General features: G+C 36.0%; 1 protein-coding gene across 1 annotated transcript; it reads right to left on the bottom strand.

Annotated features, from left to right (window-relative positions):
• Window positions 1-615: 615 nt before the first annotated feature.
• On the bottom strand, window positions 616-11,697 carry Abcc2 (LOC110383917). Its single transcript, XM_064034762.1, has 24 exons — window positions 11,342-11,697; window positions 8,880-9,011; window positions 8,352-8,556; window positions 7,837-8,062; window positions 7,656-7,753; window positions 7,379-7,576; window positions 7,039-7,165; window positions 6,624-6,928; window positions 6,376-6,540; window positions 5,937-6,074; window positions 5,407-5,574; window positions 5,081-5,188; window positions 4,550-4,785; window positions 4,377-4,429; window positions 4,051-4,260; window positions 3,345-3,575; window positions 3,103-3,209; window positions 2,890-3,013; window positions 2,577-2,750; window positions 2,166-2,293; window positions 1,783-1,905; window positions 1,415-1,537; window positions 1,175-1,335; window positions 616-930 (listed from the first exon to the last, which is right to left on the bottom strand). Exons 1-24 carry the CDS (start codon window positions 11,545-11,547, stop codon window positions 660-662), a joined length of 4,017 nt encoding a protein of 1,338 aa, XP_063890832.1. The 5' UTR covers window positions 11,548-11,697; the 3' UTR covers window positions 616-659.
• Window positions 11,698-12,585: the final 888 nt, after the last annotated feature.

Raw genomic sequence — 12,585 nt, 5'->3', positions numbered from 1 at the left:
TCCCTATCAACGTACAGACTGGCTAAACTGTATCACAAAGTGTCGTTAAGAAATAGAAAAAAGGTGCGGTGGAGGTAAAGACTTGAAGTAATAGAACAACACTTCATGTGGGTAAAGTAATTCAATACTGAACGTAATACGTATATAGCGCGCACAAAGTTTTCACTACAGCGTACCTGAAGCAGAGAAAGTTAGATTGTATTTACAAAACAGTTTCTACCGAGACCCGGGTGCTTGGAGTTAATTCTTCCTTACCTGCTAAGGTTCTGGGAACTGCAATTCAGCGAGCCTGATGCTAAATGCTCATTTAATTGTGATTATTATGGCAGATGATATACCTATTGCAAAAACCCACTGGTTTTATAACTTTGGCTTATGTAGGTGACTTATAAATTCACAGGTATATTATATCTACTCTATACCAATATTTTTTTTTTTTGTTTTTTCGTAACGTTTTTAGGCTCCAAAACTACTGAACTATTTAAAAACTATGAAAACTAGTTCTGTCGGGTCGCTAGACTATTCCAGAGTAACATGGACTATATTTTGACCGGGCAGGGGTTGCGAGTGAAACCACAAGGAACCAGTTAGTTCACAAATAAAACAACATAGGTTTGTAAACAATAAATTAGTATAATATAAAAATAACAATAATTATCTTAAGCCTCCTTATTATCACTATCATATTTGGCCTTAGCGACCTCCATTAAGGTCCTTGTCATGCTTTCTCCTGTCTCTCGGACCATAGAGAAGAACTTGCTGTTGGGGTTGCTGAGCAAGATGTGGGGGTGATCGAACTCGGCCACCTCGCCCTGGTCCATGACCAGCACTCGGTCGGAGTCCATGATGGTGTTCAGTCGATGCGCGATGGTGAGCACCGTGCACGACGCGAACTGACGACGAATCGTCTTTTGGATCAAAGCGTCCGTCCTGTAAAAAAAGAATGCATTGTTTGAAATACTTTTACATTCTTTGTAGCAATTATAATACAGGTGGACTATTATCTGACTTAAATACAGAAATATATCAAACGAAGACGCTTAATAATCAAAATAAGGTAATCCTTGTAACTATTACCGAATAAATAATGTCTTAAATGTCCTATCAATATTGCTTGTAAGTAAACTTTACACATTGAAAGATTATAACTATAAATATTGAATGATTGACTTACTGAGGATCCACATTAGCGGTAGCTTCGTCCATGATGAGTATTTTGTTAGAGCGTAAAATGGCACGAGCCAAGCACACCAGTTGACGTTGTCCCATAGAGAAGTTAGTACCACCTTCAGCGACCTTAAAGTCTAAAGCCGGTATTCCTTCTTTTAATTCCACCTAAAATGATAGATTCATTCATTAGTTAGATTAGTTCGAGTGCCGAGGGTCTGTTGAGAAGTAATTTAATTAAGCGTACCTGTTCCAACGCCCTCCAAATATCGTCGTCGCTGTAATCGTCGAACGGATCCAAATTGTATCGCAGAGTAGCTGAGAACAGCACCGGCTCTTGCGGAATGATTGATATTTTCGATCTCAAAGTCTGCGAATGAAAAAAGTTATCGCTGAATCAATGTTCTAATTAAAAAAACTCTTACTTTTCCTACAAATGTATTAACCAGTAAATTAACGTATTTAATTTAAAGTCATTAGGTACGACACACTTTGTATAAGAGAGTACATAAGAGAGAGCCGTTAATATATATTTTGAACAAATCCACAAATTAAACAATAAATAATACTTCACTAAGTCTTTTAGAAACAATGTATTTTTTTTAACATCGATACCTTTTTGGCTAATCCTTCGGTGTCCACGCCGTCAATTTTGATGCTGCCGCTTATGTCGCTAAGGCGGAACAAAGCCGCGATGAGTGATGACTTGCCGGCTCCTGTTCTGCCTACAACTCCAACCTACAACATTCATTACATTAAGCAGGCAAATGGATAGATTATTCTTTATTGTACACCAAGAAAATTCACTATACAGGAAATCCTAAGACACAAAGAACAGTACAATTGGCGTACGTCTTATCGCTAAACAGCGATTTCTTCAGACAACCTTTGGATGGAGTTTATCCGAAGAATACATGGAAAACGGGTACTTTAGTGTAGCACCGCAAGTATATCTTTATTGCTATTATTTTAATCAAATAAATTATTAGTTCTCTTACCTTCCAACCGCTTTGGATTTCGAAGTTTAAGTCCTTCAGCACCGGTGGGTCTTCCATGGAATAATTCAGGTACACATTTGAGAACGTCACTCTACCAGCACTGGGCCATTCCTTTGGTGGGTTAGTTGCTGAAAATCAATATATCTGTGTTATACTTATCGTCCTTATTTTGGTTGGCCGGTAGTCAGAAGCCAGAGCCAAAATTTGACAACCAAGGGGATATCGGGTTAACCGGGTAACTGGATTTAGAAGTTCAGATAGGCAGTCGCCTATGTAAAAACTGGTTTTCATTACTGCATCCAATCACTTAGACTGGAAGCAGTACCGAACATAGTTGGAAAAAGGCTAGACACATAAGGACTTAATAATCAGAGTCAGATTACCAAACCCAAAACGAATGTCAGTACTTACGTCCTTGCTCCATATTGGTCTCCGTGGGTAGTTTGGTGTACTCCAGCACTCTCTCCACAGCCGTCATTTGTCCCAAGAAGTCAGCTGTAAATCTGGCTGCCATCTGCAACATCATGGTCAGCACCATGGACTGACTGACGGCCAGACCGACGCTGCCCACCGGGATCAAATCACCTGAGAAGCAAAAGAACAAAAATAAACTAATAAAATTCTATCATCACAACCATGAACGCAATTATACAAAACATACCACACCATGAACTGAAAAAAGTAAATATTGCCTTTAAATGTTGTAATAAGAAAAAATGCTCACCAAAGTCGCCCAAAATGAAGATTGACATGACAACTCCGAGGTAGGTCAAACACAATGTGTCCAGATACAATGCAAATGCCGTAGAACCACCGAAGAATGTGTGGAAAGCACTTGTGTGGAGATTCTGTAAACAGCAAATAAGAAATAACCATTACTATTGGATACAAGTTTTTGGATGTACGTTTAATAAATATATTTTTTATTATTATTTACCTGCGCTTCGTCAAACAATTTCATCTGTCTATCCTGGGAACCCGAACTTCTGATAGTGGAGAGTCCAGAAATAGTGGAGTTAATCATTCCAAATACAGGACTCTTGGCTGTAAGTAGATATAAAATATAATTGAAATACATAATTTTATTATATAGCGATGTCCCAAACGTAAATTACTTTATAATCTGAATCAATATTGTTTTAAAGAACAAGAGTCGCCATAAGTTCATGTGAAACTTACTTGTGCCTTCCAAACGTTTAACAGCCTGAGCAGTATTCAGGTACCATCTCAACATGAGCACGAAGATGACAATCAACACGGAGGTAGGTATGAGCGTCCAGGGCAATGCTGTGGCGTTCAACACCAACACACTGGTCAGCGACAAATACATCTGAACTGTTTCTAAAAGACTGCGGGGTAGAAGCTCATCCATAGCCCCCATGTCTTTTGAGAATCTGTTCAGGACACGACCTGCGAAATTCAAAAGAAGCTCCAATAAGTATGATGTTGTAAATTAATTTAATTGCATCATCTTCTTGTATTTAATGAATCATTTTCTAAAAATATATACGATAACCTAGACTGTATCATCATCCTATATTATACATACAAGGTTTTCTAAAATCTACCGCCACCAAAATCATAGGACGAAAGTTGTAGAACTCATTAAAGATGTTGTTATTATCCAAGCTATCTTGGCTGCCGTCGTTGCAATTGGCTTGTACTAATGTTAAGGTCTACTCTCGGCAACCCGGGCACTTGGCCAGCTGCAATTATCGCTAATTACCTACACTTCTAACATTGAGAGAGTCTGTTACTTTGATTTTAAAATCATTATCTCTATCTATGTAATTGACTGTCTATGTCTATTGAATGCTAGGCCACTTTTTTTTAAATCTGATCACTTAAATGAATAATGTTACGCGTAATGATGAATGTTACTCACCAGAAGGATTGGTATCAAAAAATCTCATTACTGTCACAATCAATTTTTCGTAAATAGTGTTGTGAAGATTTTGAGAAGCTCGCATTGTCATCGCTACGAAAGCTGTGATCCTGACGAGGGTCATGACTATCAAAGCCAATATAACTCCACCGAAAACGTATAAGTACTGGGCAGTTGTGAGTAGACCAATTTGTGCGTTCATGTCAGTATCTGAAAAGAAAGAAGTTTTAAGTTGAAGTTGAGATCTGCAAATTACACGTACCTTGTAAAACGTATTCAACTCATACGCTGGAGGTTCATATAAATAAAACAGTTCGTAGACTTACCTGGATCCACGCCTTCAGGTAAAGATTGTTCATAAGAATCCACTTGGTTAGTCCTGTAATTAAAATGTTAACTGTCAGAAGACTATCATTTAAAACATATGAGAGAGGCTAATTTAAAATACGTTCTTTCTTTCAGTTAAATTAAATTGTTGAAAAATTAATCATTATCTCACCAGAAACTCAACCAATAGTCGGCCGTGGTGGCAGCGCCTTGCGTGATCAGTAACACAAGGAACGCCGTGAACACCAGACACCAGGACTGGACGGAGCTCAGGTACTTCAACACCACCTCGAACTTCAAGCTACCTGTCGCTCTCTCCTCTGCCTCCTGTATTTGAGCCTTCTGTTCCATTTCGGTGTCGCTCTTAACTGAGATTTTTGATATTCCTCGCATCATTGCTGGTCGATCCTATGACAAAAGGAACGTTAATAGTTCATTTCTAGGTTGTTTCAACAAACTTCTGTGTAATTTATGGTGCCTCTTGTGCATAATCTCTTAGAAAACCGGAGGAATTTGAAATGCAGAACCTACCCTCACTATTAAAATACACGAGGGTAGATGTGCACTCGATCATATCTATATTTTTTATTCGGATATGTTTTAGGAACATGTGCAACGATGTAGACAAGATAATGTTGAAAGCTGTTTTCTGGCAAACGTTCAAGTCGAAACGGAAAATACCAGATATTAAGTGCATACTTACTTTCTTTTCGTTTTCAGTTGCGTCATTTTCTTGGTTGGATAGCAGCATCGAGAACTCAGTTCCTGTCTTCACCAGCTCATCATACGTGCCCATATTCTCGACGGAACCCTGATAAAATACCATTAGGAAACATTTATTAATTTTGAAGCCGGACTAAGTAAGTAGTATTGAAAGAGTAAATACTGAAGTGTTGAAAATCTGCTACGTTGTAATGACTCGTCCAAAGATAATAGTTAAGATAAAATTAATCACTTCAATAAATATATTTTTAATGTAAATACTTTTGTTATCTTTCGATGGAAATATGAAATCATAGTGGTACTTGCCTCGTTAAGGACTACAATAAAATCAGCAGCTTTGAGGTAATGGATCTGATGGGTGACCAAGACGCAAGTTCTTCCAGTGAGGTAGCCTTTGATGCAGCCGTCAAACAGTTGTCTGCCTACATTAGCGTCTACTGCAGATAGAGGATCATCCAGCAAGTAAATGTCGGCCTGAAAACACGAAGACGATTTAAGAAATTGTGGTGTAAATACAATAATGTATAAGTTGCTTTCATCAATATGTAAAAGATTTAATTGATAAATTGTTAGAAAAATGATATATAAACAACTTATGTATCGCATATACTGTCGCATTATTATAGTGCCGATATTACTAAGTTGTTACAAATTGTTTACTTTCACGTTATCAGGTATTACTCCAACAATTAATCTTATAGTTGCGATATCAAATAACAGGACTAGTATACAGCATAATATAGTTCTTCATCGATACCTTCACTCACTCTTTACCAACTCAATTGTGTTATCATGTGTAAAAATTCTGCGATTTTATGTCAACGGAAGATTCTTACCTCACGATAAATTGCTCTGGCCAAGTTAATCCTGGCTCTTTGACCACCTGACAGGGACACTCCTCGCTCTCCCACTAAAGACAGGTCACCATACGGGAACTGCTTGAAGTCAGGCAGCAACGAACACACCTTGCAAACCTGCCATAACAAAATATATCTACATGCATAACAGACCATGGCAGATGGAAATTGTGTGAATTATAAAACAGCGGGAAAATTGACTATAAAATTTTAACGTTTCTCGTGCAATCTCTGTTTGTGGTTGAACATCATATCTTTTTCATATTTTTAATTTTGGTGAAGAATATAACTTAAAGTTATCGCAAGAAATACACGTATTATAAGTATGAATGTTTTAGGAGATATACCTACACAAGATAATTGATTAAAAATAAAACTTAATAGAATTATTATTCGGTAACAATCTGCAATAATTTACCTCTTTGTATTTTGTGGGTTCGTAGGTTAGACCAAACAAAATGTTTTCTCGTACTGTGCCTGGGAACAGCCAGGACTCTTGACAAGCGTAAGACAGTTTTCCACTCACGTCAAGCGTACCACTATTCAATGGTAATTCTTTTAATAGTAGTTGCAGTAGAGACGTCTGTAAAGGTTCAAATATTAATAATTAAAATCAGAAGAAGATCAAACGTACGTATATGAATAAATAGAAAGAAAAATAAGTACCTTTCCAGACCCCACAGGACCAATGATAGCACACAATTTTCCTTTACGTATACGTAACGATATATTCTTAAGTGTCATTTCTGAAGAACTATTGCTGCCGGTCCACGATGCGCTTACTTTGTTAAGCCTGATAGGATAGTCCATCTGGGTAGGATCATCCTGCATCTCCTTTGCAGCCATAACTTCGCTAGGCGAGTATTTCTTAGGCACGATGCCTACTTCAAGCGGTGACTTCTTGGATTTAAACAAAGTGTTATTGTTAGATCCATTCATTTTTGGAGTCACTTGCATGTCTGACCGCTCGTCTGTTTACAAAACATAAATATCAAGTCTCAGTATTATTATCACTGTACGCTTTATACCAATCTACCTAATGTATGTAAATTTTATTGAACTTAAAAGAAACAATATTTACCCAAACTAAGGAATCCCTGGATACGTTCGATGGACACCATCATCTCGGAATAACTTGCGATTGCCATAGGAATAATCAGTGTTACATTGAACTGAATAATACTGAAGTACTGCTGAATAGGATATATCTATAAAAAAATAACGAGATTATATATAAGAACGATTGTTAAAAACTTAGAAATATACACATACCACTAAAATCGAAATAAGGACTAAATTGTCGAAATCGATGATGAAATCTGTGCCCCGTATTTTGCAAGATGCTAATTTTCGTAAAAACTTAAATACATACAATTAAACGGTCTACAAAAGTATTACATTATTAAATAAGTAAATCTCACCGTGGTAGCAGTAATCATAGTGCCTGTGAGAGCGAGTGTCAACACTGTGACAAACATGATGCTTCTTTCAGTGAACAACATAAACCCTAGGAAAGTACTCCTGATGAAGATGGACTTCCTGAGGGCACTCATTTCAAAGGCACGGGCTGCCTTCACAACCAGCTGGAACGGTTTCTCCCAGGCGTACATTTTAATGACCTAAAATTGACCGAACAGTTAATTTTTTGTCCTCCTTTTAAATAGGTCAATATATAAAAATTAAGGAAAGTTTTTTTACCTGAATACCACCAATAATTTCACTCATTAGTTTAATTCGCCTGTCCGTTCTCTTAGCCGTCTCACGTCTTACAACAGTTGTGAGCTTCGTCAAACCAGCTAAAAGCCAAAAGTTCATCGATTAATAACATGGATACAAAAGGAAACAATATAAAAACGAAAAAAATAATAATATGACGTACCTTGCAGTGGTAAAATCAGTATAACGACTCCAAAGAGACCGACGAAGGGCGCGAAGCCAGCTGCCTCCCACAAGAAGTATAAGACAACAGCCACTTGGATAGGCACGATCCACAAATAGTGAAGGAACATGAAAGCGTAGTCAAACCTCGTGATATCGTTGGACAGCAAGTTCACGAGCTTTCCACCTGCCACCTCACCTACAGACACTTGGGTCATGCGGAGCAACTAGAACAAAGATTTACTGACTTTCAAAAAAGTTTTAACTTGGTAGATATAGGCGCCTATGTCCGAAATAAAAATGCTAAAAATAAATTCACCAGTACAGTCTCTTTTAAAAAACAACGCAGGTCTTCCTTTATAGAAGCTCTTGACATTCTTTACCGACAAAAAAAATCCTGTCTATAAAAATGTTTAAAAGTTGATTTAACTAAGTTAACGATCTTTACTTCTGTTTTTGTCCTTGTTTAATTATATCGATGGAAGATTAATCTACTCAAAATAATGGTATGCTCACCTTCCTATACAAGAGCGAAGAACAGGCAACCTTGACTTTCAAACTGAACCGCATAACAAACAATGTGTTGTGGTGCTGACACATCATGGAGACGAAGTTCAGCCCCAGCATGGCGAGAGCATACAGGCCAGCGTCTTGCTGAGTCATTTCACTGTCCACCGACCAGTAAGACAGTAGCTGAGAAAACAACAGCGGCTGATACGTCCTGTAAACATAAAAATATTATTAATCAAGCTCTAGAGACGAAGAAAAATCGAATTTCTTCGAAAACCGTTACGGATTAGTGATTGATTTGATATATCATCATAAAGTAATAACACGATACGTCTTTACGGGATTTCACAAGTGTGTTGCATTGTAAAGCACACAAGTATACCTTTACCACCCGTACAACACATGGAATGCTAATAAAGAATTGAGTATTGGGTGTACTTTTTGAAGAAAGGAACCTTTAAAACAAGTCCAACTATATCTGACTTTTAGGGAAAGTTAAACTTATGTAATAAAAATACTTTACAAAGTGCATACCTGGCTGCAGATTGAATGATGATAAAAATAGCTCCTGGCATATAGGAGACCCAGTAGGCCTTTCGTAATGCCTTCCATAGTGATGGCTCCCGATTCTCAATTGTTGCATTTTCTATCTCTGCCAACCAGTATCTAGAATGAATGAAAATAAAATGAATATTCAATAAATACTTGGTGTTATTTTTATTAAAGTTAAACTAAATAAACGAAAATAATTCACTGCTGCAACACTTTAAAATATAGAAAAAGTATACATTTTTAGTACTCGTGGGAATGGAATACATAATATTCCTTAAGTACTTCTTACTATACAAAAAACTAATTTTACTACCAAATACACTTTACACAAAAGTACTAGCTAGGTACTTATACTGGCTCTAGAAGTAAGTATAAAGCTCCTATGTACGTTATCAGAAAACCATTCAAATAAATCCAGGGCACTTTAAAAAAACCTTTCTGGCTTAATAGTTTAAGCTTGTTAAAATATAATATTAAGTTACTTCCAATGTGTAAGCAGTGTTGAGTAAACAAGAACAGATTAAATTTTTGGAACGTGCAGCAAATACTTATCTTGAAAGTTATTTTTCATTAATATTGCGAGGCTAAGGTACGGGGTTTAAACCAATTTCGAAGTCCCTGTGAGATAAAATAAGGAGATGAAATTTTTATCCTCGCCCTTTGATTTCATTAGCCGTTACCAACTTACTATACCCATGAAAATGGCTATGTTATTTGCTTTGTGATGAATAGTTTAAATTAGCATAGTATTTGGAAGAAGCATAATAATTTCTTAATTCATGATTATTCAGTCAGACCTAACTCCGAGAATGGCACCTTTTTAAACGTAGAACTGAATATCGACTTATGAAAGAAAGCTTAAGGTCAAATTATGCGCATTGGCCGTCGTGAGTATAAATTATAAAAGGAATCAAATATGGATATCAAAATATAACTGGAATTGTAAAAGATCTATAAAACATTTATTTATGGAGGAAAGAAAGCTTTACTTTGACTGTAGAATGACTGGATTCAGAAGTTCATAGTACAAAGTCCATTAAAACCTACGCACCTCAGAAAATTATCACTACAATGACTCATTGAAGATTACCAAACATATTTTCGTAATTAATATTTTCATTGATAATAACAATGGAATAAATAGATATTAAAATTTAATGTTCAAAAATTAAAAAAAAAAACGATATTTAATTGTTGAACATTTTATAAAAAATGATTAAAATAACACAATACTTGTTTCTCTGTTCATTACTTATATTTATTTTCCTAAATTATTATATTTCAAATTATAATATCATTATAAACAAAATAATGAATATTAGAACAGAGATTTACATTGACCCATGGCTAATATGCATAGAGATAGCACAAAGTAGGCAGAGACAAAAACATTACGAACTGCACGCTGCTCTAAACAAATATTTGTGCAGATGAAGGGACGACGTAGTACCGACTGGCAGTCGCACAAACACGACATGTGCACAGCACGGTATCGATCCGACAGGGAAAGTTCCCCTATTGTTTGTGAACTTATCCGTCACTCCACACAGGTATACACTTATCAAACACAAACATTTGTGATAATAATTCGTTTCGAAACTTTCATTGACATGTGTAATAATACATAGTAAGTAGTAACTGTCGATGCTGTTTAAAAAAAATCAAGCTAATAGTGTTCAATATCTATATTATACGTTACTTATTTATCGAGAATCGAATGGAGAATTTAATCTCCTAGTTGGACTGGCATTTTTGGGCGCATAGTTTTCTTCCTACAAAGGACGATGCCGGATTTTGTATGGATCCAGTCCCCAACTCCAAAGTCTTAAAACTAGTGTCACGCAGACTAAGCTGTATTTTTTTTTAAAGAAAAGCAACCTAAAGGGCAATTTAAGCTTCATTAGGGTTTGACCAATGATGTTGAAAGGTATACGTATCTATGCGAAAAATGTGAAATATACTATCGACACAAATATTCACTTATAATACCACAAGAGCTTCAAAATTATCGGGTATTTTCCGATAGGTTCGTTGCAAACAAATGAAGGAGTCAAGTTTTTCAGGTTAAAAAATAACGAGCGCGAAGCGCGAGTGATTTTTCCTGAAAAACTTGACGACTTTATTTGTTTGCAGGGAACCTTGAGGGAAATGCCAGATAATTATGAAGCTCGTGTGGTATTCGGGAGATTATTTTTCCGTCCCAAATGTCGGCCACAACCTGTCAGTTTGACGTAGCAACGACCAGAGAAAATATTCAAAAAATTTTCAGTATAATACCATGTAGGTTGTACCACGTGACGTCGAATGGTGCAATTCTATTGGTCGATATTTGGGTCGGAAAAATAATCATTTAAATACAATCATTAAATTACAATTTAAAATAATGTATAACTATGTAACTTTTGGCACAACTATGACTGAAACAATATATTTAATTTCCTTACCTTTCAAGATATTCTCCTTGTCTTTCTGAATTATATAAATTACTGGGCGGTATAAGATCTGATTCTTCTACATTTCTTTTGTTACCAGTTATGAGCACAGGACACATCCACCAGAGAAATATACGGGACAAAATGTTCGGTTTTTTGTAAGTCTTGCGGGCCGGACCTTCCGCATTTTGTACATTATTCTTATTTTCTACGCCCATATTGAATTAAATAAAATTAAATTTCACACACACTTATCACTATTTCTACACATTTGTTTGACTCTTACTACTGTATTCTGAACATGACGTTGGCCTAATGTGAGTAATTACTGAAGACTAAATATTAAATACAGCCGTCTTTCGCCTAGGTGTCTAATCGTGAGCTATATAAGTGATAACAATCATAAAGATACATGTCATGTTGGTTAACGACGTCAGTTATCACTCTTAATACCTAAATTCTGAATGATTATACCTTCGCTATCGATTATTTATCGTTGTGATTAGCCTAAATAAGCATATTGTAAGTACGCACAACGCACATAAGCTATGAAGAAATAATTAAAAATCAACCGTTGTATGAGCAGTAGTCGCTTGTTTCATTTTGTGACTGCCACTCGGCTCCTAAGTAGGGTGGGACGTAAAATAATTAAAATACGAGAAAATACTCTCAACTTATAGGTAACGTTTTCTGTTAATAAAAATGAAATTCTACATTCTTCTTACCGTAATCATCAGTCAAAGTATCATTGTAATTTGTGCTAAAATTGGATTAATTTGTGCAGCAAGGCTAGGCAAGTACTGAGCTACTGTAGCTTCATTCAATCATTACTAACTATCTAATAACATAAATGCAAAAGTACACAGATAATCTGTCCGAGAAAGGGCATAGGCGACCTATACCTAAGAAATGGATAATACAAATTTCGAGATTATTTATAAAATAAAATAATATAAAAAAAAACACATAAATGCACGCCTAATCATGGTCAAAGTTAATTACAAGACTTTTCAAACAAGTCAAAACATAGTTTTGATATTATGTTCTATCATGAAGTTCCAATTAAGTAATTAATATCTTCCAGCTCTATCGTCAGATCAGTTCGACAGTACCTACCATTTTATTGTACTTTCATCAGAACGGGCAAACTTGCCTAACATATAGGTACCTAGTTGCCAATTTTCATGACGCTACGATCCTTAGGAGATGGTAAACTTAGTTACCTTTGATTGCATTACAAGTTGACTGTTGACAAA

Source organism: Helicoverpa armigera, chromosome 5 (genome assembly GCF_030705265.1).
Source record: "Helicoverpa armigera isolate CAAS_96S chromosome 5, ASM3070526v1, whole genome shotgun sequence".
Classification (NCBI taxonomy): domain Eukaryota; kingdom Metazoa; phylum Arthropoda; class Insecta; order Lepidoptera; family Noctuidae; genus Helicoverpa; species Helicoverpa armigera.
Note: the sequence above shows the minus strand (reverse complement) of the source record. Positions and strands in the feature narration are given on the sequence as shown.